We start from the raw sequence: 23,602 nt of genomic DNA on the forward strand, positions 1-23,602 counted from the left end.
ATGGTTTTTCAGAAGTTTGTGCAAATAAAAAGTTGTTTTCGAAACAGTTTAATTTCGAACTTCGTCCTTCGAAATCGCTTCGAATTTCGAATTTACTCAACTTTCCAAGACCTAGATGTCGCATCAAAAGCGGGGAAATTGCAATAAAAAAGTGATTTTCGAAACTGGCATTAAAACCGTAGTATTTGATTCGAACCCACAGATGGCGCCAAAAACCGGTTCGAAACTTTGCTAATGAGCATTTTCATTTAAATTTTTTCCGTTTAACTATAATGTTTTATTCGTAAATTACAGCGCTTATTGTATGAGACTAGAAGCTCTTCCTGGACTGACGCCCTTCGAAAGCCAACTCGATGGGTTTCACGCACAGTCTTTCCGCCACTTCCTTGTACTTGGTCAAAAGACTGTGGGGATAGGGCAAAGCTCGTAGATCGTCCACGTAGTTCATGTGCATCCGCTCCAGCTCCCCAGGCAGTCGGATGGGTTCCGCCTTGTCCGCCGGCTGACTATTCTGGATGCGACCACAGAAGTCATCCAAACGTTCCATAAAGTCGGGCAAGAAGAATTCTGGATCGAGAGCAATAAATACTTGACCCAAGTTCGCTGGACTGTTCTGGTCCAAGGATATATGGGTGCCATATTGGGCACCAGAGAGCACTCCACATAGAATATCTATCACGGCTGACAGGCAGTAGCCTTTGTGGCCACCAGCGGGAAAGAGTAGAGGTGATCTCAGCGCCAAGCTGGGAAAGCACGTGGATAAGCCTCCCTCATTGGCCGCCCAGCCATGCGGTATATACTCATCGTTGGCCCAAGCCCATTCCACGGCTCCAATGTCCCTCACGCTGGTTGCCATGTCTAGAATAAAGTGGTACTCCTTACCCTTTACGCAGAAGGCGAAGCAGTTGGAGCCAATGCTGGCGGACTTGGAGTTGGGTCCCATCATCGTTGGAGCCGAGTTGGACATCACAATTCCGGCTAATCCCTTACCGGCAGCGCGGAATGCAAACCAGCTGGCCATGCCAATGTCATGAGATTGCTGGGCCACCACAAAACCGATACCAGCATTTTCCGCCTTCTTCACCGCCAGATCCATACAAAAGTTTCCCACAAAGACACCCAAGGCGGAGTTGCCATTTACATGGGCGGTGGCCTCCGTTTCGCTGATTATCGAAGGCTCTGCATGCACCTTGGCGTGTCCATGCTGCAGATCACTCAGGTAGTAATCCAGGCGATTCAGCCCGTTTCCGTAGTTCCCTCGATAATCCGCAACAACCAGGAACTCGCTGACGCAGCGCACCTTGGTGGGGGAAACTCCAACCCGCATCAGGCAATCCTGAATGAAGCGACGGGCCTCGTCCACCAGAACCAACGACGTGTCGCCCCGCTGCTGCGAAGAGGCGACGGGCATGTGGTAGCCACGAAGGCAGCTTCCCAGCCACAGAGCTGGCCGGAGGAGCGCCAACATTGTGTGGAACTGATTTTCATTCAATAGAGAGGTGTGGCTGGGGTTGCTAAGAGTATATATATTTAAGGAGTTTTAGCGGAAATGAGAAACAGATTTAAAATTACTTTAACAAAGGTGTTGTTGAATCGACTTTAAAATATCAAGTTCTGCACAGAAATAAAAATATTTTGTTTAATAAAAAAAATTAGTTTAAATCTTGATATTACATTTTGTAAAATTAATAATTTTTTTTCTTGTTTGAATACAAAGAGTACGAATTTCACTGATACTGAACTTTTAGATACTTAAGGTAAAAGCATTAAAGAACTTAGTTTTTCCGAAGGAATCATTGGGAGTATAATATGGGATATAATAGATATCTTGTGCTAAGCACTTAGTTCAAGGCTGTGGAGGTCAAAACAGCCACGCCTCTTTCGTAGAAGCTATGCGATTCCTGCCCAGCTGCAACGGCCAAGTCCACAGTGAAGAGTAACTCTGTACGCGTGGAGTTCAAGTAAACCGGCAACGTCAACTTGCTGATGCGTGGCTCCGAGGAAATCCTATTAACAGGTAAAACATTAGTTAAGAATGATGCAGTGAACCATAAGAGTCGACTTACTTTATCCACTTGAGAATGGTGACAGGTAGATCCATCATGATAGTGGAGGCCAGCAGCAATTCATTGTTCTTGCACTGGGCGCCCTGCAATTTGAGTCCAGTGACCCCGAAGCAGCAGTCCTTTTGATCGGTCTTTAGCCCAGCATCCGTAATGGTCACATCCAGTGCTAGCTCCTCCAGCGACCAACTGTTCGCCTGGGCCACACACTGTCTGGTGGCTGTGATGTAGGCCTCCGGATTAAGGAGACCGCCAAGCCAGACGGGGAAGCCCTGCAGCTCCTTGGCGCCAGCCTGCGAAACAAGTTGCGACACCTTTTGCAGCTGCTGCACACGGTTGCTGAAGTCCGTGATCCATTGGATCACTGTGCATCCTGCAGGAACAGTATACCGCTTCCAGCCCTTCGGGATTATGCCGCGCACTAGCTCCGACAACATTGATCGGTGATGGTTGGTCTGTTTCTTCTCGCCCTGACAGATTAGCACCACATCCTGCAGGTCCAGGATCACTGTTTGCAGTAGTCGGGAACCACTAGTCACCTCGCGTTCGAAGTATCGGTACAGGGGATCCTTGATGTTCTCCACAGTACGTTTGAGCACTTGCAGATTCTTCGGGAGCAGTTCCAACCAGGCCGTAGCCGAGTTGTGGAGTGTCTTCATCCATGATGGACGACCATCCTCGCCGCGACCCACTGCAGATTGCTCCGACTGATCCTCCACGCTGTATGCCAACTCGTCGTCGTCCTCCAGCTGCTGCATCTTGAGCAGCTTGCTGACCAAATCAGTACCACGGGTGGTAAGCAGCACCTTCTCCGCATTGTTGGGCAATCCGAGCCACGAAGGAGTCTGGCGGTCAGTTAAGTTCTCAATCCACTTCAAGAAATGATCGCGACGGGTGCCATCAGGCATGGTGATGTGACGAAGTCCTCCGGAGGCGCCATCAACGTTAGCCACCAGGGCAAAGTCCGCCTCAAAGCTGCGTGCGGTGAAGAGCTTCTTCAAGAAGGAAGTCAAAAGTCGCTGATCGAAATCGTTATCGATCTTTCCTCCGTAAATGGACTGCGAGAGCAGGGTGACCAGAGCATCCCATGGAACCTTCTCTGGTGGCAGATTGGTGCGGCCCATGGCCGTGGTGTCGATCCACGTGTCCAACGTATCGCAAGCCACGCGCAGATCCGATTCGTTAAACTCGTACTTCTTGGCCCAGCCAAGAGGCACATACCGGAGTCGCTCCTGAACGATGGCGTGGAACCAGGCCAGCAGGAAGTAAAGCCGAGCTCGCTCACTTGGCGTCTTCATCATGCGTGCCGCCGGAACCGTAGAGAAGGTGCGCAACAGATTAGCCCTGATGCCTGGTGGTGGCTCAAACACAAAGATACGGCCAGCACGCAGTAGGTTAACCGGAACCTTTGGATTAATCTCCATGGTGAGGAACAGTCGGAAGCCGGAATGAGGCTGCAGGGAGTGCATCTTCTTCTCCAGCTGCACAAGCCATTGAGGAGCTAAGTGGACGTTCTTCAAGAGCACCCAGCGACCAGTCTTGCAGGCCATGTTAATAGCACGCTCAGCTTGATTAAATCCTTCGGCTGAACCGATAGCAATGCTCGAAATTTGCTTATTTTGCTCTGCTGCCAGGTCATCCACTCGTCCGGAAGCATCGAATCCGGGCACCGAGCAAAGGAGCGCTGGAGTATTGCAGTTCAACTGCTTGTCCACCACAGAGGCAAAGTCCAATTCCTGCTCGGCGTTGGGCATAAAGTCCTCGCCGAGCACAGTGTTGACCACATTGTGAGCGGCAGCGATGACGCGATCCGGTCGGAAGGCCTGGATCAGCAGCAGCTGGTGCACGGAGCTGGCAATCGGACTGAGCGCCTTGGACTCGTCCCACAGCTGGGGTACAACCTGCTCAGGCGAGCTCTGCTGCAACCAGGCACCCAGTTCGGGAATGGATCGCACCTTCTCAAGAAGCTTGCGGAAGATGGGAAGTCGAAGGGCCAGCCGGTTGACGCTCTCGATCTGCTCGGCAGAAAGTCCTTCGACCGGAGTGGGATTTGCAAGCAGACCCTCACGGCTTCGCAGGAAGAAGTTGAACTCGGCATCCAGATTGGACTCCGAGGTGCCCTTCAGGTGGATCTTGCACATGAGCAGGGCAAAGGTCAAGCGATCATTGTGGATCATTCCGCGAGCCACTCGCTCATAGCACACCTGGAACAGGTCCCTGGTGACTATGCCCAGACGCTCCGAGTGATCGGTTCTGCCCTCCAGCTTGGGGTTATTGTACAGAACCGTGGAGAAGATATCGAGGAACATCTTTAGCGAGTACTGGTAGAGGAAGTGCACCTGGTTCAGACTGTCCATGGTGAAGTAGATGTTGCTGCACGCCACAGAAAGTGGTAGATACTGCTGGGACACGGTCTCGATTTCGGCGATAACCTTGTCTGTTTCGTCCACCTTTTGATTAATGTCGTAGGCCTCCTTCTTTAGCGTCTCCAGTGTTGTGATAACCGAATCATCGTCAAGGATCTTGCCCTTTGCATCGTTGAGTGCCTGCAACAGACTCTTTTCCAACTGGCGCAAACGCAGACGGAATTCGCCTTGCAGCTTCAACAAATCTGAGCGCTTCTCATCAATATCAGGGCGTTCCGCCTTTAGCACCTGGTTGAGGCACTGCGACTGCAGAGAGCTACGAGTGACCGTAAAGTTGACGAATGTTACCCTAGAGCAAATGTCAGGCGGGAATTCGACAGTGGGATCGCGAGTGGAAAGGAAGATGACGAAGGACGGCGACAAATCAATGTCCTGGTCGCCGAGGGTAATCAAAACACGTCCACCAGTACGACGCAGCTCGCGGTTCAGCACCGGGTTGAGAATAGGATCGTAGTTCTCCACATCCTGGACCAGCAATGGGTTACCGAAACGCAGTGCGGACTCCAGATTCTTGCGGAATGAATCATCCAAGAACGAGGTCTTCGTGATCTTCTTACCTGCATACTCATTGAGCAGGAAAGTGGTGGCCTGACCCGATGGATCAATGATCAGCGGATAGCGGTTGAAGCGCTTCAGCATAATAGCGTTCTCCGTGCACAGGTCATCCGTGGGCAGGGCATTCGCTTGCCAGCGGAGTCGCTCGTCCGGATTGGAGAGGTATTCAGTGCGAGCGATATCCGCTCGGTACTGAATGCTGGCCGCCTGCAGATGCTGTGACCAGGTGGTGAACAAGTTCAACCGGTAATGCTGATCGAAGTAACCACCATAGGCGATAAAGGCGGCGGAGAGCAGCACATCGCCAATAATGGTGGACATCTGCGACTTGAAAGTCTCGCTGGTGGACTCCCAGCGCTCGCGTTCGATGTTCAAACTCTTCAGCAGTGCGATGGAGCGATCCACCTTGGCTTGGACATTCTCCAGATCCGTTTTAATGGCCTGAGCCTGGGAGATGAGCTGGGCATACTCCTCCTTGTAGGCAGCAATACTGCGCTCCAGTTGCTCGACCAAGTCCTTGGTTTCCTTGGCACTGGCCAGATTCACATCGGCCTGCTCCTCCAGGGAACGCAGCTCCTCGCGAAGTGGCTCCACACGCTTCAACATATCAGCGTACTCGATCTGGATATAGGCAACGTAGCATTTAAGGAACTAGTTAGGATTAAGCTTAGATAAATCTTACCTGAGCAATGGCCCATTTGACCATAGGACCGCAGGCCATACTGGCGCGATTAACCTTCTCGAAGTTGTAGTCCGGATTCGATAGATACTTGGACTTCATCTTCTCGCGAACATCATCGCTGTTTTAATACAATCATTACATTAATAAGCAATCAAACCTGCAGTTTAGTAAGTTATTTGAATGAATTAAGCAAGCAAAGCAGTTGGATTACTATGAAACAGCGATAAATTTGACCAAAACCATTTGATTCAACATAAGTTAGAGCCAATTACCAAAGTTAGAGTTAAGTTCGGGTATATTATTGGAAAGTTTATATATTTACAAACCATAAGGCAGCTCGCTTGAACAATTCAAACCAAAACTACGAAAAGGAGTAACGAAATCAACTCAAATAAAAACCAATTCTACACTCGAAACTATAGCATAATAACAACAAAAACATTAACATAAACAAGGAATTAAAGTCGAGAACAAAATGGGTGTTGGTAATAATTTGAATCATGCTTACGTTATGTTCTCTGTACCGAAGTTAGATACAATTGAATTTATGAAATTTTCGCGCATGATCACGGCGCGGATCGATTTCCAATCGGTCGCATTTTCGCCCAGCAGCAGACAGATCGATTCAAGAGCCAATTTGACCACCGATGGCGGATTAGCCATGGTTCGCACCTCAACGAGCTGTTGCTTGCGGATCGACTTGACCGCTGCACATCGTCGATTAGTTGATTGATTGATTGGTCGGTTGTTGGGTTAACATGAGGGATCAGAATTAATATACGGTTTGAGCACAACGTTGCACTTATCTATTGTTATAAGATTAGGCTAGATTACCAGCTAAAGTTAATGACTAAAGACCGACATCATCCCTTGCACCTGGATCTAGAACAGGGTTGCGACTCATGGCTAAGAATAACTTATACCCTTGCAGAGTTAAACAGATTCATTGTTATAGTTTAATTCCAGCATCAAAATATAGTTTCACTGCAAGAGTACAAAGCATTCGGCCAACCGAATGAAGCTAATCCTAAATTAAAATCCACTTTTAAATTTCTGTCTTTAGTACAACACACATCACATTACATCGTAGTTTATCCAAATATATAGGATATCATAGGTAGTTAGGGGTTATGGTAAGTTGGCCAGTGCATTGCGTATGCTTTGGTGTTTGCTTGTATATGTATAGAGAGTATATTGTAGTTATGGGTGGTACGAATGGAGATTATATTCAAATGATAAGGATCGACAGATCCATGGACTGCGTTTTAGACAATAGACAACGCATTGCGTTCGCTGGTTAGGATTCGATGGGTAAAGTGCTGGATGATAACGTGATGGCAGAGATAAAGAGTTGCGTACGTGATCTTGTCAGTCTCCAAGTTAACGATCGAGGAGATGAAGCTGTCTTTAACGAGGATGCCCCTAATGGCCTTCCAGTCGGTGGCACTCTCGTTGAGCAGCTCGCAGACCGACTCCAGGGCCAGCTTCACCACCGCCGGTGGGTTGGCCATCGACCGCACCTCGGCCAGGTGTTTCTTTTTGATCGAGCTAACGGCTGTCGGAGGTGGAATGTGGATATTGCGATCGTGAGTTGAGAGAGGATTGTTCGGTGTGGTTTAAAATTATAAACAAATATATCAAAGTATATTACAAGACTTTGGGTTCGGGTGAGCCATACTTTTTTTGATCACCCAGGCCCCACACTAATTTTCTTGGATATTGGAACTATTATCATTATTAGGTAATAAGATATATAATTTATTTTAAGATAAACTAACTTAAGTGCCCGCCCTGTTAGCGATTCTCGCCCGACGGACTCACCTGCTTGCGCATCAATGACAGCCGGTTCCACCTGGGCCAAATCGGCCATTACGTATTTGCGTTTCTCTTCGATCTTCACGGTTTGGTCGGCCAAACGTATCTGAATCTCCTGCGACTGAATCTTCTTCTTCTCGGCCTCCTGCTGATCCTGGAACATCTGCTTGAGCTTGGCGTTGGCTGCCTCGTTCTTGGCCTGCAACTCCTGCTTCTTCACAGCCAGTGACTTTTGCATCTCCTCGACCTGCTCCACAGTTTCGGCGATCTTGTTGAGACCCACATTCAGATGAAGCTGCTGCTCTTCAAGATCGCTGCGCTTCTCATTGTACAACTTGACAAAGTGGTGAATAAAGTCCAGATAGTGACGTGGAGTCACCGCCATGGTGCGCCCGCCGCGCTTGGCCAGACGAGCATTGGCCTGGTGCAGTGTCTGGTGGACATAGACGCACGAGTTAATGACCGCATCGCGATGAGTGGGATTGGCTGGCACCAGCGGACAAACGGATGGGAAGAAGTCTGGCGCATGCCAGTTGGGCTTCTCCAAGTCCACACGAGTGGTGAACTCCTTGCCCACCTGGAACAGAGCCGAGTCCGACCAGTCGCCAAACCAATTTAGCACACAACGATTGAACAGAGCTGGCGAAGTGGCAGCGCGATCCTTGAGTCCATCGGTGGATGGATTCATTGTGAACACCACGTGCAGATTGCGCATCACCTGCTGGGTGAACCACTTGTACAGCTCGTCACTGGAGTCCAGCATGAGACCCTCGCGCTGGGCACCCTCCTTGCACTGAGTCATCAGAGTGGTGTACTCATCACCCTCAAACAATCCAGGCACCTCTCCGTTGGCCAACAGTGTGTTCATGCGCTCCAGGAAACCAGAGTCCAAAACATTCGACTCATCCAAAATGAAAGCAATCTTTTCATCTTTGCAGCCCGAGCGGCGCAGCACGCAACGCAAATCCTCGTCGAAGTCCTCGCTGGTGTACTTGTTGTGGACCTTGATCTGGAAAATGGACAGGCCATTCATCCAGGCCACAAAGCGCGAGAGCGTAGTTTTTCCGGCTCCCGACACTCCAATCAGCAGCAAGTGACCCTGTGGCTGGCGGAAGATACGATCGATACGCAGCACGTGGTCGAGAACTTCGTCGAACAGTACGAGTGGCACATCGAGCTCTTCCTCGTAGAAGACCTTTAGTCGGGCATGAACATATTCACGCAGCTCCTCGCGATTCACCGGCATGTAGTCCTTGCTTAGCCAGTTGCTGTAAAGGATCGGACGCTGCAGTGCCTCCTCTTGGTTGATTCCAGGGAAGTGCTTCTGGCCCACCAAATCGATGTTCTCATTTGTCCATCGGCGTTCTGTATCGTCCACCAGTCGATCCTGGAACAGGCGCAGAGCTTCATGAGCCCAGAGACGCACCAAACCTTCAACGGGCAGGGAATCCAACGGGCGGATAGCCTCGCATATACCGCGCACCCAACGGGTCATCTCACGGGGCGAATAGACATAATGCGGCTGCATGTCCTGCGTAAAGCGATCCTGTGAGGCCAGATAGAACTCCACCATGGCATTGGTCAAAGGCTCTGCATAGCCACGAAGAGCGGGCATCAGCCTCAGCATGGCACGCGAGAATGTGCCGTAGATCTGCTTCAGCGATGTCTCTCCAGGATAATCCACGTAGATGATGGGCACATGCCTCAAGAACCGATGCGATAGCGGCTTACGGCCCGGATCGGTGGGCGGATTACAGGCACCCACAAACTGAATGCGCTCCAGAGAAACCCAAGCCTGATCGCTGGCCCTATAGAAGCCCTTGTGCTCCACCAGTTGACGCAGGAACGAGATTACGCGCTGCGTACCATAGCTGTCCATGTCTGGCAAATTGATTTCGTCGCAGAACAGCACCAGCCACTTTCCAATCTGCACTGGCGAAAGAACCACTCCGTTTGGTGTCTTGCGGTACTCGCAGTAGTGATCAAAGGTCTTAAGAAGCAGCTCCGGCGTGGTAGCCGAGGAGAAGTTCAGGCCTACCACTTCCATGTCAGGCAGAGCACGGAGAGCCGAGAACAGGGTCATAGTCTTACCAGAGCCAGGTGGACCGCAGAGCACTGAGAAAGGAAATAAATGTTAATACTGGCTACCTCTTTTACCTATATCTAACTTACCCAATGGTTTGTGCTCAGCCAGCCAAGTGTACAGCAGCGACTCGTGGCGAACGGTGTCCAATGTGGGCACAACAATGTCCGGAGACGCCACCTTGTGCGTTTCCACCTCGATGACTGGCACCTTGTTGCTCCACGGCACCCAGTCACCACTCATGTTGACCTCGTAGTCGATAATTGCAGCTCCGGCTGCTCCCGGCAGTGGCACAGTTGTCACACTGCGCACAAAGTCTCCCAAATCAATGCGTACCTTCAACTTGGCATCGCCAGCAAATGACCAGAGAACAGAGTAAACCAATGCCTTGGGAATGTAGTGCTCCAGCTGATCAGCGGAACAGGGGAAATCTGGATGCTGAGCGTTGAAAGTAAGAACGTTTCGAGCAGCTTGGTTAAGCATGGAGAAGAGCGAGCTGAGGGCACGCAAGCGAGTAAAGTCCATAATGTGCTCCTGGTCCATGGCGTACTCCAAAGTGCGGACAACAATGCCATCGGCTGAGAAGAATGGCAGCAGGAGCAAAGCAATATCCCGCTGCACCTGGAGGGATGGTGAGACCTCCTCCTCCTTGTCCTTCGCCGGCTTAATGACGCCCACAAAATCTTCGTCGCCATCCTCCAAGGGAATGCTACGCAAACGGGACAAATAGTTCTCGAATATCATCTCTGTGGAAAGCACATCCTCTGAGAACCAGACCATGCCGCAACGGGAGACTGTAGCCAAAGTGGCGAACTTCAAGTCCTGCACCTCGAACATCACCCGCACGTTGGGAGGCAGAGAGAGACGCTCTCCATTGGGCAGTGTCAAGAGCTTGTTGTCATCCAGCACCGAGTTCAAGTTCTCCACCCACTCGGGATCCACATCACCGTCAAAGATGATCCATTGCCGCTTGTTGATCTCGCCGCGCACATTGTCGATAATCTTGCGCAGAATGTGGGTGAACAAACCGTCAGTCCATTCACGGGTATTCGGGTCCAGGACACCATAAAGTGCTTCCTTGGAAATGGCCTTGGGATCGATAACATGGGCCACGCCCTCAACGCCTTCGAAGCGTTCCAGTGCCTTCAGAAGAGTCTTCCAAGCGGTGGACTTGCCGGATCCGGATGGACCGACCATCATAAGACCATGGTTCAGGTTGGAGATCTGGTACAGTTGCAGCACCTGGGAAAACAATGGGATTGTTAGCACAAATATGGATCACCACTCTCGAACTAGTTACTTTGTCCACCCAGGTGGAGCCGAGTCCCTGATGGTTAGTAAGCATGTTTAAAGCAAATGGTTATGAAGTGGATTACAAGAAAATCCATGCCCAATTGGGTGCATCGATTTTGAATGAAGGGAAACCATAAAGGCGGAAAGTAATCAATTAAGTGAATATTGAATTTAAATTGATTGATTAATTATTTAATTTCAACAGTGAAAGTTATATGTTAAACAAGTCTTAAAATTGATGTTGCTAAGCAAGTTGACGATTACTTTTCAACCCCTTGGATTCCTTATTAAATCAAATAAATGGCGAAGCGCTCTTACCTTTTCCATCCAGGCAGCTCCCTGCTCGTCACCCTCGCCGCAGACCAGGTAATCCTCCTGGCACACCTTCCGGATCTCTTCCTTCAGGCCCTTCATCTCCGCCCGAGTGTATCCCACATTGGGGAACACATCGCTCAGAAGCGAGAAGAGCAGTGGGATGTCCTCGGCCACCAGCTTGGGCACCATGGTCTCGCACACCGACTGGATAAGGATCTCCTGTTCGGGCAGGTTCTCTGCCACTGAAGCCTCGTCGATGTTTTCGTCGCCGCGTTGTTTCATCTGTTCCTTAATCTTCATGATGCGGTCTCGCTTTACGTTTCCAGCGGAGATCAACACGGATTTCAATGCACGCAGACCAAAGTCGTAGTGGCTCTGGTTGGACAGTTGCTCGTCACACAGCTTGAAGAAGGGCACGATTTTGCAGGCCAGTTTCTCGGCGGAGCGGAATCCCTGCGAGAACAACATGACCTCGGCAATAAGCTGGCGATCTGGCGTGGTCATGGCCAGCGACCTGAAGAGTTTCTTCAAGTTATCCGGTAGATTGGAACGGCCGGCATAGCCAGGATTCATGGTGATAAAGATAGCCATGTCTGGAGAGACGCGCACTTGCTTGCCCACCAACTCCACAGTGATGCTCTCCTTGTTGCTGTCCATCTCGTACTTGAGCGCCTCCTGAATGGTCTGGATTTGCTGTGAGCAAGCGGAGAGCATGCGCTCCTCCAGTCGATTGAACTCATCGAAGCAGCCCCATGCGCCCACCTGGCACAGACCGACAAAGATCCGGCCCATGGCCTGGAAATCGAAGGTCTCATCGCAATTGAATACGAGTACGAAGCGTCCCAGTTGGTTGCCCAATGCCTTGACAGACTCTGTTTTTCCAGTGCCTGCAGGTCCAAACGGAGAGCCACCAAGGCGTGATTCCAGAGCCTGTGTCATGGTCAAGTAGCAGCGGTCCGTCAGAGGAGTCTGCACCAATCGATCTTGGACACCCAGATACTCAAAGCCGTAGAAGAATCGTGCGTTAGCCATGTGAATGGTGAGTTGCTTCAGCACCTCCGTTTGGCGCGGATCAAAGTAGAATCGCATCTCGCACAGCCATTGGAAGGACTTTGGCGAGGTAACTCCGTTGTTGAGCAGTCGGCGAGTCACCGTTCGCTTGTGCACAAACTCGTTGATAAGGTGCTCCAGCTTACGGCGACGTAGAGGTGGCTGCTCCTGCAAGACCGAATCAGCCAAGACGTTTAGAGTGCTCTCTACATTACCCAAAACGCGTTGCATCGGCTTGGCTTGGTTGTTCTCAGAAGCCTGCTGGAGTGCAGCCTCCACATCCTCGGACCAGAGAATTTGGGCGGCCAGCACTACAATCTGGGCTTGGTACTTGTCACACCACTCCATGTAGGATTGAGGATCGATCTTTCCATCGCGGAACTGCTTGATGTCCTGTACGGCCTGTGCCAAAAGTGAAGCCAGCGTGAATCGCATTTGCTTCTCCACCAGCGACAGCCACTCGTTGATCTTGGGATGCTCCACGGTAGATACTGGATTCATGAAGTGCACCTCCTCGCCTTCGCGCGATGAAATACCCAGAATAACGTTGTTCTCCTCGTTCAACAGAATGGCAGCTACACCGGCAAACATTTTCTTGAAATGCTTCTGCAGACGTGCAATATTTTTGCTGTTGCCAATGATCTCCAACAGATCTTCATCTCCCACGAAGTAGAAGCGAGGGAATGAGGTTCTCTCACGCTCGAGGTATTCGCCCAAAGCCTTCTGGATCTTTCCAAGCAAATCGGCCAGACGCTCCAGCGATCTCTGCACAGCAGGGATGTTCAGCACATCCATAACCTTGGGCGACTTGGTCACCTTCTTCATCAAGCCAAGGAATTCGGAACTGATGCTCTGGAAACGCGAAGTCTCCACCGGCAGGAGCGTCTTAATGTCGGCGCTGCCTGAGAAGATTCCCTCCAAATAAACCCAACGTCTTTGCACATCAATCCATACGTCAAACAGTGCGTTGATTCTGTTGAGCTTCTCCTCCCAAGTTAAAGCCTCTTCCTCGAAAACCTTGTAATAGGGAGACAGCTTCATGGCGGCCACAGAGTTAATGTGCTCCTTCACCTTGTTGAACAGATCGTCCCAACCGCGGATGATGCGGCACTTATTTTGGTAGTTGATCAAGTCCAGTTCGTAGTTCTGCCAGGACTCACGCACCTGCTTGAGGAACTCCTCCAACGCCATCTCACCCTGGGCCACTAGGATGATGTCCTTGACGACATTCTCGTTTTTCTGTAGATTTACATCCCACACTTGTCCGAGGGACAAATCGGATATGACCCAATTGACGCGCAGTTGCTTGGTCAACTGCTTCCAGTGGCGCTCCTTTAGAGCATCCGACTTTAGCTCCACAATCAGCATGTTCACCTTGATGTAGCTCTGGATCAACTTCTTCACATACTCATACGATTCATACATACGTAGACGAGCGGGTAGCTCCTTTAGCTGAGCCATCATGGCCTCCAGCTGCTGACGCAGCTTACGCGGTTGCACCGAGAGCCAGGGCTTCTCGCGTGTCTCGTCAATCTGGGTCCAAACCTTGGACAACTCGCTCCAGACGCCGCGCAGATCCTGTAGCTCCTCGAGAGCCACGTTCATGCGCTCAGCACTGTTGTTCGGAACGGCTGATTCCTGCAGCTCCAATGCCTCCTTGGCCTTGACCACATTGTCCCGCTCCTCCTTCAAACGCGAGTACTTGCTCTCAAAGATTTGCAGCTGTTGCAGGGCATCATCTGGGCGGATCTTGCCGCCCGTTGGCTTGGTCTTCTCCCAATCGTTGAGGAAGTCGACAGTGCGTGTCTCCACAGCCTTATCCTCGGCCACAATCTTGGCCTGCAAACTGGCAACCTGTGTCTGGATGGCCGTGTCCTTGCGCTTGATGATCTCGTTAAAAGCAGACCACTCGCCTTCAATGTTGTCCACATGCAGCCAGGTGTTGGGGAACTGGAAACGCTGGCGCTCCAGAATGCGCTGAGCCTCCCTAAACACCTCCACCTGCTTGTCCCAAGCAATCATGTCCTTCTTCAGCGATTGGACGTAGGTGATGAAGCTCACGGCATCCGATGTACTGGCTGCCTCTATGCTCTGCATCTCCAGATCGGTACGCGATTTGGACACCTTGCTGTGGAAGCTTGTCATCTCGGTGCCAAGCAGAGTGCCAAACTTCCCCAATGCCTCCTTGTGCCAGGAATCGTATTTCAAAGTGACCTTAGCCTGTACCTTTGCGTAATCAATGATAATGGGTCCATAGGCTCTGCGAGTATCGGAGGTATCAAAGGTGGTGCGCGATTGCTTGATGTCATTTAAGCACTTGATCCACAAGTTCACGTCCTCACCCAGCCGTCCATACAACATATCAGCCTGGAGATCCCACAAGCTCTGATAGCGCAGCCACTCATCGACGTAGTTGCGCACCTCGCTCACCTTTTGCTCGATAGCTCCATAGGCGTTCTCCAAGATCTTTCCCTCGGGCAGCTTGGTCAAGAGGTTGCGGTACGTCTGGGAGACGTGCTTTTCCAAGCCCACCTGGTAGCGGGTGCTTTGCAGACGCACTTGCGAGGTGACGATCGCCTGCCAAGCAAAGAACTGCTGCATGATCTGGAAACGGGCTTCCTCAATGGATGGATACAGATACATCTGCTGGTTGGTGATGCGAATCTCATGCACAGCATTCTGAATCTGCGGCTCTCCTCCCAGCTTATGAGTGGGCTGGGCCGGTGCATCGGTGTCCATGGAGGTGTCCACCTCCTTCTTATTGCCGGTCAGAGCCTCCGTCCAGGCCTGAATACCCGCCTGTAGACGGTGGGCCAGCTTCTTCTCCACCTCCTCATCGAGTCGAGTGACCCAGACACTTAAGTTGGAGTACTGACGCAGCGAGAGATCGTCAACGGCATGCTGAATCTTCGAGAGAATCTCGACGAAGGTGGCGGCACTGTAAGGACAGGTCTCCAGCGAACGCACATCCACATCAAGTTGCTCTTCAACAACCAGCAAATCGTCGACCTATTAGAATTACATAGGTAATTTTCTGTAATCTGTGTATCTGTAAGTTAGTATAGACTCACCTTCTCCTGGAACTGGGTCACACATTCCGACAGGCGGAGAACGTACGGATCGAGCTTGTACGACTCCCAGATGAGGCCGATTCCCTCAGAGACCAGGTTAAGTACATCCTTACGCAGTCCAGCCACAAGGGGCACAATGCTGGCACGATCTTCGATCTATATAAATGCAGCCATGAATTAGTGAAGGTTTACAAAGGGATAAAAGTCAGATACTTTCTGTGCATGCGGGAGTTGAAAAAAACTAAACTATAAACTTAAATAGTGGTTGCAGATACGGATTACAGAATAAACAAACTTTGAGGGGACAAACGACACTACCTTGAATACAGAATTTTGTGCTAGACTCCTATTATTAAGCTGCATGAAAGAAAGGTTGTTGGTTGTTCGGTTGGTTTAGTTCAAGAGCGGATTTCGTGTCTAAGACTAAGGTGAACAATTATGGGCGTGTAAAGTGTTCAAAGTGTGGTAGATAGCAAAATTCAAATGCACGCCAGAAACAAAGCAATGCAAATGTACAGAGCAGGTGCTCCAGCACGGTAACATCTTTTGAGGTGTGAAGTGACAAGTGTGATTTTGTAAAGTGTAAATAAGAGCTGGACAAAGGTGTATCAAGAAATTTTAGGCTGCTGTAGCATAAATTATCAGGGATTACATTCTAGCACAGGTACATTTTAACTATGCTGTTTAAAAAAATCTACCCCAGTAATCCCTTATAACTTTTCTCTTTACAGCCTTCAATAACCGAATCTTACCTTTTCCAAAGTACGTTCATAAGTGCGGACACTCTCAATCAAGGAAATAGCATAAGGATATATCTGGTTGGCCTGATGCGCCTTGTTCACAATGGTCAGCGGAACTCTATAAAGGAAATCCAAGTTTAAAACTGTTTTAGCAAAGAACATAATAGCTCATACCTGAATCCCAGATTCTTGATGTTGCGCACTTCCTTGGCCAGGGTGATAATCTCCGGCAAGAAGTTGACACGCAGACGCAGAACATTGCCACGTCCAATGCGAGAACGCGTTGACTCAATGGTAAAAATACGGCCAGTGCTGCCGAAGTTGCGCTCCTGCACCTTGCGGGCCCACTCATGGAACACATCCGAAATGGACAGCTTGGCTCTGAAGCTATCACCATCTGCCTTCAGCTTCTGGCCCTCGATATGGGTCTCCCAGCCCTTGCCCAACACATCCTCGACGCGCTTCAAGTACATCGTCAGCTGGTTGTCGATTTGACGCGCCCAAATGATGGAACCGGCCACCGGCGGCAGATCTCGCACCGAAGACAAACGGCAGCTTTTGCTCTGCGGATACTGCACCTTGAACTTCTCATGCAAGGCCTCGATGTCATCCTTGACGCGCTGAATCAGCTGAGTCTGGTACTCCCGGATGGCGCCACGGATGTGCGGACGCACGAAGAGCGCATTGAAGCGCGAGAAAATGCGGAACATCTCGTTGGCATTCTTGGCTGTTCCCAGCTGGTCACGTAGATGAGCAGTGATGCGGGTCTCCACGCGATCTATTAGCATAAAGTTTCCATTAGTATATCTATCATTTTACTTTGATCATTGTAAAATAAGTGAGAGAACACGTAATTCGAATAGTTACCAATTTTCTCCTCGTATCGCTTGACGGCGGCCTCCCATGCCTCGGATCCCTCCTTGGTGATATCCAGACAGTCCACCTCCTTGACGTTCTCGTAGGCCAGGTTAACCTCCTCGATAGCATTAGCATCGGCTGCGTCCAGGCTGTAGGGCTGCTTGGTTTCTACGACAATGCCGTCATCGCCAACCGCCGGCTTGGTGGGCCGCAGCACACGCAGGATGACGGTGCGCAGCTGCTCGTGCTGGCGTCGGAACTTGCGCATGTGCTCCATGCGGGTTTGCAGCTTCTTGTGAGCCGGCGAAACGCGCCACACCATCTTCAGATGCTCGTCGCGCTTCTTCTTCACAATGTCGCGGAGCAATCCCTGCAGCTTGTCGTACTCATCATCCCAGCAGCTGAAAATTTCAAAGCACTGGTTCATGACGCGCTCGAATTCATCGAATGGAATGTGCATTAGGCGCCGGGTGCCCAGCACCTTGAGCAGTTGCTGCGACAGATCCCGCGATATGGCCTCGATGAGCTTGAGGCACCGCTGGATTGGGTACTTGGTATTGCGCACCTTGCGTAGATGAGCGAAGATCTGCTGCACAGCAGGTCGGATCTTCTCCAGCTCGGTGGCGGAAAGTAGATCATTGATGGGAAAATCCTTCATCAGAGGATTGTAATCGGCTACTGTAGCTAGAGCCTGTTTCAAGCCGGTGTCCGTATCAAAAGAAACGGTGGCATGGAAACGTTTTCCATGCTTTAGGATATCCAGAGTCAAAGCCACCTCTGGCGACTCTCGCTTTTCCTGAATGCGATACAAGGCACGCTCCAGATTGAGCCAGAAGGAAATTTCCTGAAAAAATAATTGAATATTAGATATTTCATTTAGTGGGTATATCACTCGTCTTGCTCACCTGCAGCGCAGTTCCCGAACCCGGATCGCGGTTGAGCTTGGTCACCTTCTTGATCTCGGTGATCCAACGGTTTACACCGGTCTGCAGCTGATTCAGGAACGAAGAGTCCTCCACCTTGTCGCCAAAGTCGGCCACCTTGGCCTTGCGGTTCTCCTCCGAGCACTTCCGGATCACATTGTTGACGGTCTGGTGAGCCGTCAGCGTGATCTCCGGTATGTCGATGTTTTGCTGCAGATGCAACAGTCCCATCTCCAGCTCGGCCAGCTTCTTCTCCACGGAGGGAGCCATCTTGTCGCCATCGCGATCAGCACGACCCGACTCCTTGACGTACGACTTGAAGTAGGGCGCCAGGGACTTGCTGATGAAAGCGTGCAGCGTCTCGTAGGGCGATCCGTCCGAGAAGTTGATCAGCCGCAGCTGCGAATGGATCGACTTGTCCGCCTCCACGACCACGCCGCGCTTGATGCAGGCCAGCGAGGCCATCCGGCTGTTGGTGAAGTGAACATCGTGGCTGATCTGGTAGGTCACCTGCTCCTTCTCCTCCTCGCCCTCAGCTGGCTGCTCAGTATCGTCCTCTGAAAAGAAAAAATCGAATTTTAATATGGGATACACGTGGATATTAAAGTACATATATTTTATTGACGAAATTCAGGGGGTTAGTTTACTTAACATATAAAAATTTAATAAAAAATGTTTACTAACATTACAAAAGTAAATTTAAATCCATTTTGTAGCATTCGTCCTTTATCGAGTTTCCAAAGGACACAAAATTCCCCGCCTATCAAATTACGTTTTCCATGTCTGAATCCACATTTACCCCTCACCCACATTCAGTGGCATTCAACGGCCCACCTGGCATTGGACTCAATGGCACGGCATTGGCATGATTTCATTATCAAGGTGTCGACCTCCGGAAATTTAGCGGCCAAGGAAAAACCTTCGAAATTCGTGCGCTCAAGGCTGGACCTTGGCGATGCCATTGCTCCCGCACAGTTGGCCTCGTTGCCAATGTCAATGTGCCGATGGCATTGCCTTCGGCCAATGTCAATGTCGCTCCCAAAGTCATCGAAACGACGGAAGGTGTGCGCAGCCTCCAAGGTCGTTTCCGTAAACAAACCTGTTGCTCGGCTCGGCAAACCAGCTGATTGCCGGCGAATTGCTTGTAAACAAATAAAGCCGGCAAGCGGAAAAGCAGCTGTTTGCAGTTATCGACCGGCAGCGCCTATCGCGCTATCGCTATCGAAGTGAATCATATGTGCTGACGTCATGCGCAGTAACTCGTTTTCATACCCTTTAATACAGTATGTTGTTTCTACAATGCAGTTGGTAATGTAACTCCATGCAGTTTGTTTTCTTTCGTTATTCACTAACTTGTATACTTATTAACATTAAATAATAATACCTAATTTTAGTAATATCGTTATATATAATTATGCAGTTATTTTTTTCTTTCATTTTTCACTAACTTGTATACTTATTAACATTAAATAATAATACCTTATTTTAGCAAAATCGTTATATATAATTATAAATAATATTATACTATTAACAAAACTTAATATTTTAATTTTTTTTTTTGTAATTTTTAATTTAATCTTTTTTTTTGTCATTTATTTAAAGTGTCTATAAATTCCTCAACCACAATTTTCTTGTGGTAAGGTAGGGTATTTCAGCTTCGACCTCCAAAGTAAATCAAGCTTTCTTATTGGAATTCAAACAACATCTGCCCAATTGATTTGTTTCAAACTGGTTGCGTATTCAGCTAGCAAACCCAAAAATGACTCACTCTACCATATGAAAATAACATTTTGAACTAACTAAATACAAAGAGAATAAAAAGCTTGCCAACTTTCTTATCTTAGCCAAAAAGACGCCATTTTGTGCAGGTGCCATTTTTTCAGCCGAGATTCGCCAACGGGGCAGGAATTCTAATTTTACCTTTGATGCAATTGCGTTGGACGTAGAGCGCCTGGACCTGGGGATCAGCGAGGAACCTCCGGATGGTGTCCTGGTTAACGGGATCGTCCAGAGCATTGTTCAGCGATGCGGGAACCACATCCTCCTCCGGCAGCAAGATGGTCACCGCCTTCCGAAGATAATTGGCAAATGCATCGAAACTCGCAATGGACAGGTTCACGACCGGATCCACCGATGTATCGGCGTTCTCCAAGGAGTCGCCCATGTCCCACAAAGGTTTTCGGTATTAAAAACTTTTCAATATGTGTACAATTGGATTTTTTCACAACGCCTCGCCCTGTGAAAAATTACGTGAGTTTTTTTTCGCGAAATGCAACAACGGCCTTGCCACTTATTCGAAAATCGAATGCAAAAAAGGCCAGTGCTACCGTACTTGAGGCACATATCTAGATACAACACTGGGCGATAGGTTGCCAGTCAGTCAGGAATGTTTCCCGCCAAAAATTCCCAGAGCATATATCATCCGAGTGAGCGATGTGGCAACTCGATGGAGGGAAACAGCTGTTCGACTGTAGAGTGCAGTGGGTTTTTACGATCTTGTTATTTAATAGTCGTGAAATGTGCAATTTAATCAATTAAAACTGTATAATGCAAGCACTGAGAAGAACACGACCGTGGAGAGCAGCCTACTGGAGTAGCTGGCGACGCCTGCTTACCCAAAGCTGCACGGGCAATGAGGTGGGTGCATAATATTTCCTGGAAACCCAATAAGACCTAAGTTAAATTCCAGAATCCAGAGCTAACGAGTGATGTCAAGCACAGGATCGAGGCTCACTGGCGGGAGCAGCTCAGTGGAGGGCAGTTCAACCCCAAGGACTCGCAGGACAAGTACTATGTGCTCTCCATGTTCCCGTATCCCTCCGGCAACCTGCACATGGGCCATGTGCGCGTGTATACCATTGCCGATTCGGTGGCTCGTTTCCAGCGAATGTGCGGCAAGAATGTATTCCAGCCCATGGGCTGGGATTCCTTTGGGCTGCCCGCCGAGAATGCTGCCAATCAGCGTGGTGTAGAGCCCGCATCCTGGACAAAACAGAATATTTCCCAGATGAAGGAACAACTTCAGCGGCTGGGTTGCTCCTTTGACTGGAACCATGAGCTGTCCACCTGCAGTCCAAAGTACTACAAGTGGACGCAGCACCTGTTTCTAATGCTCCATCGCCATGGATTGGCCTACCAGAACGAGGCTCTGGTTAACTGGGATCCCGTTGACAAGACTGTGCTCGCAGACGAGCAGGTGGACGCCAATGGCTGTTCGTGGCGTTCGGGAGCTAAGGTGGAGAAAAAGCTTCTCAGGCAGTGGTTCATCCGAACGAGTGCTTATGCCAAACAATTGCTAGATGGTTTGGAGGATCCCACACTGCGCGACTGGAGGGATATTATCAACCTGCAGCGCCACTGGATAGGAGACTGCGATGGATACGCCTTCAATCTGCTCACCTCTGCCTCCGGGCTGTTACGTGTGTGGACTACACATCCGGAGCACTTAAAGGATCCCTATGCCTTCCTTGTGCTCCGCAGCAGTCATCACTTGTCAAAGCTAGAGGGTGCCGGCAGCTTGAGCGCGGAGAATCCCTTCGCGGGCACCACAATGCCTGTGGTCTTTAGCGACGAAGTGAAATTTCCACCAAAGAGCGATGTTTACCTGGCAGCCCCCAGCTTCCGCAGCGATGACAAGGAGTTATGGGAGTCGTATGGACTGGCATTTACTTCAAATGGCAAGGAGGAGGAAACCCTGAGTCCAGCCAACTGGGAAATGCTAAGGAAAGAGGTGCTCCAGGCAGCCACACGCCTTAATGTGGGTGGCTATCGCGTATCGTCAAAGCTGCAGGATTGGTTGATCTCACGACAACGCTATTGGGGCACCCCAATTCCTATTGTACACTGTCAAAAGTGCGGAGCAGTGCCAGTGCCGGAGGAGCAGCTGCCAGTGTCTCTGCCTCCGAAAGATTCTCCGAAGGAAGCATTTCTCTGTGAGTGTCCAAAATGCGGTGAGAAGGATGCGCGAAGAGAGTCGGATACAATGGATACTTTTGTGGACAGCTCTTGGTACTATTTGCGTTTCTTGGACGCCCAAAATTCCGAACGCATTTTCGATCCAGCGCTGACCAAGAAGTTTATGCCTGTGGATTTGTACATCGGCGGCAAGGAACACGCCGTGCTGCATCTTTACTACGCCCGCTTTATGAACCACTTTCTGCACAGCTGCGGGCTCTCACCCACCAGCGAACCCTTTTCCAGACTGCTAGTCCAGGGCATGGTCATGGGCCGCTCTTTCCGGGTGAAGGGCAGTGGACGTTATGTGCCCGAGTCAGAAGTAGAGATTGTAAACGCCAAGAAGAACCAGGCGGTGCTAAAGGAAACCAAAGAGCCCGTGGTCATGACCTGGGAAAAGATGTCCAAATCGAAGCTGAACGGGGTGGAGCCCGGCGATATGTTTAATGAATACGGAACGGACACAACGAGACTGATCATTCTGGCCGATGTGGCGCCCACATCTCACCGCAACTGGTCCAGTGCAAGTGAGTAAAAAGATAGATTATAATAGATTGATATGATAGATCCCGTTTGATATATAATTGTATGACAGCATTTCCTGGCATCCTTAATTGGCAAAAGAGACTTTGGCTGACCCTGCAGGACTTCCAAGAGGCTCGCGAAGATCAAACTGCCTCGGAAGTTGTGCCCACCAGCGAAGAGTTCCTGGCTGAGGATTCCAAGCTGTTTGATGCCAGAAACTTTTATGTTAAAGGTGCTACATTTAACTACCGCCATGCACAGCAACTCAGTGTGGCTATTTCCAAAATGCAGGGGCTGACGAATTCTCTAAGGGTAAGACGTAAAAGTGAATCTATTTTCTAATCTCAGCTAATGCCAAAATATTTTAGCGCACACCTAAGCATGTCCTGCGACATGGAAAGCAGTTTGAACGGGCCCTGGCTGCTCAGATCATCATGCTCGCACCAATGGCTCCGCACTTTGCCTCCGAACTGTGGTCAAAGTTTGTTTCCATACCAGGCAGATTGAATCCCGCCAGTGAGGAGTTGCAGTGGAGCGAGGATGTGTTGGCTCAGCGCTGGCCAGACATCGACTCCGAATACAATCTGGATCTTAGCATTAAGGTCAATGGCTTTGAGAACTGTGTAATCAAAGTGCAGAGAACGCACCTGGATAAGGTAACGCACAGTGATGCCCTTGACATTGCCTTCAACACCGAATCGGTAACATCGTACCTAATCGACAAGAAAATACGCACCACCAATTTTGTGCTTTATCCGGGCATCGAGGCTATTCTGAATATCTATGTGGATAAGGCGAAGAAGGCGGAAAAACCGGCGCCCGCCGATGATGCAGAGGCTCAGCCTCAGGCGTAGGATTTACCTTAAGAATGGTTCAACTTTGATGGATAATGTATCGTGGCAGTGGATAGAATTTGTTGAGTGGTGAAAGTAACTCTACTTAAAGCTATTCAATAACTACTTTGAACTATTCTTTACTTTCAATGAAATTCCTGTGAGTTGAACCACTTTGATCGTAGTGCTTAAACCGAACAGATTACAGAGGAGAGTGGGTTTAACCCTCCCAAATGCATTTCCGGTGTGGGCCAGAAAGACGCCATCCTAGATTGGTACTTTTTAATCATGTTTAATGTTAAATATTTATAAAAATTGGACTAGTTGTAAGCAGCTGCTTTACAGGATTGGTAAATGCCTAGAATCATAGGAATATAATGGTTGCTCTACCTGTGCGCCTCTATCTAAAAGCCAGA

At 49.6% G+C, this 23,602-nt stretch overlaps 3 protein-coding genes across 10 annotated transcripts; 1 reads left to right on the plus strand and 2 right to left on the minus strand.

The window, feature by feature from the left end:
- Nucleotides 1-253: 253 nt before the first annotated feature.
- On the minus strand, nucleotides 254-1,473 carry LOC6533014 (uncharacterized oxidoreductase YjmC). Its single transcript, XM_002093713.4, has one exon. It carries the CDS (start codon nucleotides 1,466-1,468, stop codon nucleotides 311-313), a length of 1,158 nt encoding a protein of 385 aa, XP_002093749.1. The 5' UTR covers nucleotides 1,469-1,473; the 3' UTR covers nucleotides 254-310.
- A 33-nt stretch (nucleotides 1,474-1,506) lies between these two features.
- Nucleotides 1,507-20,144, minus strand: LOC6533015 (dynein heavy chain, cytoplasmic). 8 transcript variants are annotated; one of them, XM_015194287.2, is made up of 15 exons: nucleotides 19,795-20,144; nucleotides 17,857-18,431; nucleotides 16,961-17,795; nucleotides 16,268-16,871; nucleotides 16,106-16,211; nucleotides 15,672-15,710; nucleotides 15,354-15,509; nucleotides 11,236-15,291; nucleotides 10,925-10,951; nucleotides 9,714-10,866; nucleotides 7,548-9,656; nucleotides 6,235-6,433; nucleotides 5,727-5,844; nucleotides 2,067-5,665; nucleotides 1,507-2,007 (listed from the first exon to the last, which is right to left on the minus strand). In XM_015194287.2, exons 1-15 carry the CDS (start codon nucleotides 20,036-20,038, stop codon nucleotides 1,842-1,844), a joined length of 13,986 nt encoding a protein of 4,661 aa, XP_015049773.1. In that variant the 5' UTR covers nucleotides 20,039-20,144; the 3' UTR covers nucleotides 1,507-1,841. The 8 variants fall into 8 exon arrangements, with proteins under 8 accessions (XP_015049773.1, XP_015049774.1, XP_015049772.1 ...); XM_015194288.2 differs by lacking the exon at nucleotides 6,235-6,433 and adding an exon at nucleotides 7,086-7,281; XM_015194286.2 differs by lacking the exon at nucleotides 15,672-15,710.
- A 181-nt stretch (nucleotides 20,145-20,325) lies between these two features.
- Nucleotides 20,326-23,596, plus strand: LOC6533016 (probable leucine--tRNA ligase, mitochondrial). The gene is made up of 4 exons (XM_002093715.3): nucleotides 20,326-20,511; nucleotides 20,564-22,355; nucleotides 22,424-22,665; nucleotides 22,722-23,596. Exons 1-4 carry the CDS (start codon nucleotides 20,422-20,424, stop codon nucleotides 23,205-23,207), a joined length of 2,610 nt encoding a protein of 869 aa, XP_002093751.1. The 5' UTR covers nucleotides 20,326-20,421; the 3' UTR covers nucleotides 23,208-23,596.
- The last annotated feature ends 6 nt before the right edge of the window (nucleotides 23,597-23,602 follow it).

This window comes from Drosophila yakuba, chromosome 3L (assembly GCF_016746365.2).
Source record: "Drosophila yakuba strain Tai18E2 chromosome 3L, Prin_Dyak_Tai18E2_2.1, whole genome shotgun sequence".
NCBI classification, from domain to species: Eukaryota; Metazoa; Arthropoda; class Insecta; order Diptera; family Drosophilidae; genus Drosophila; species Drosophila yakuba.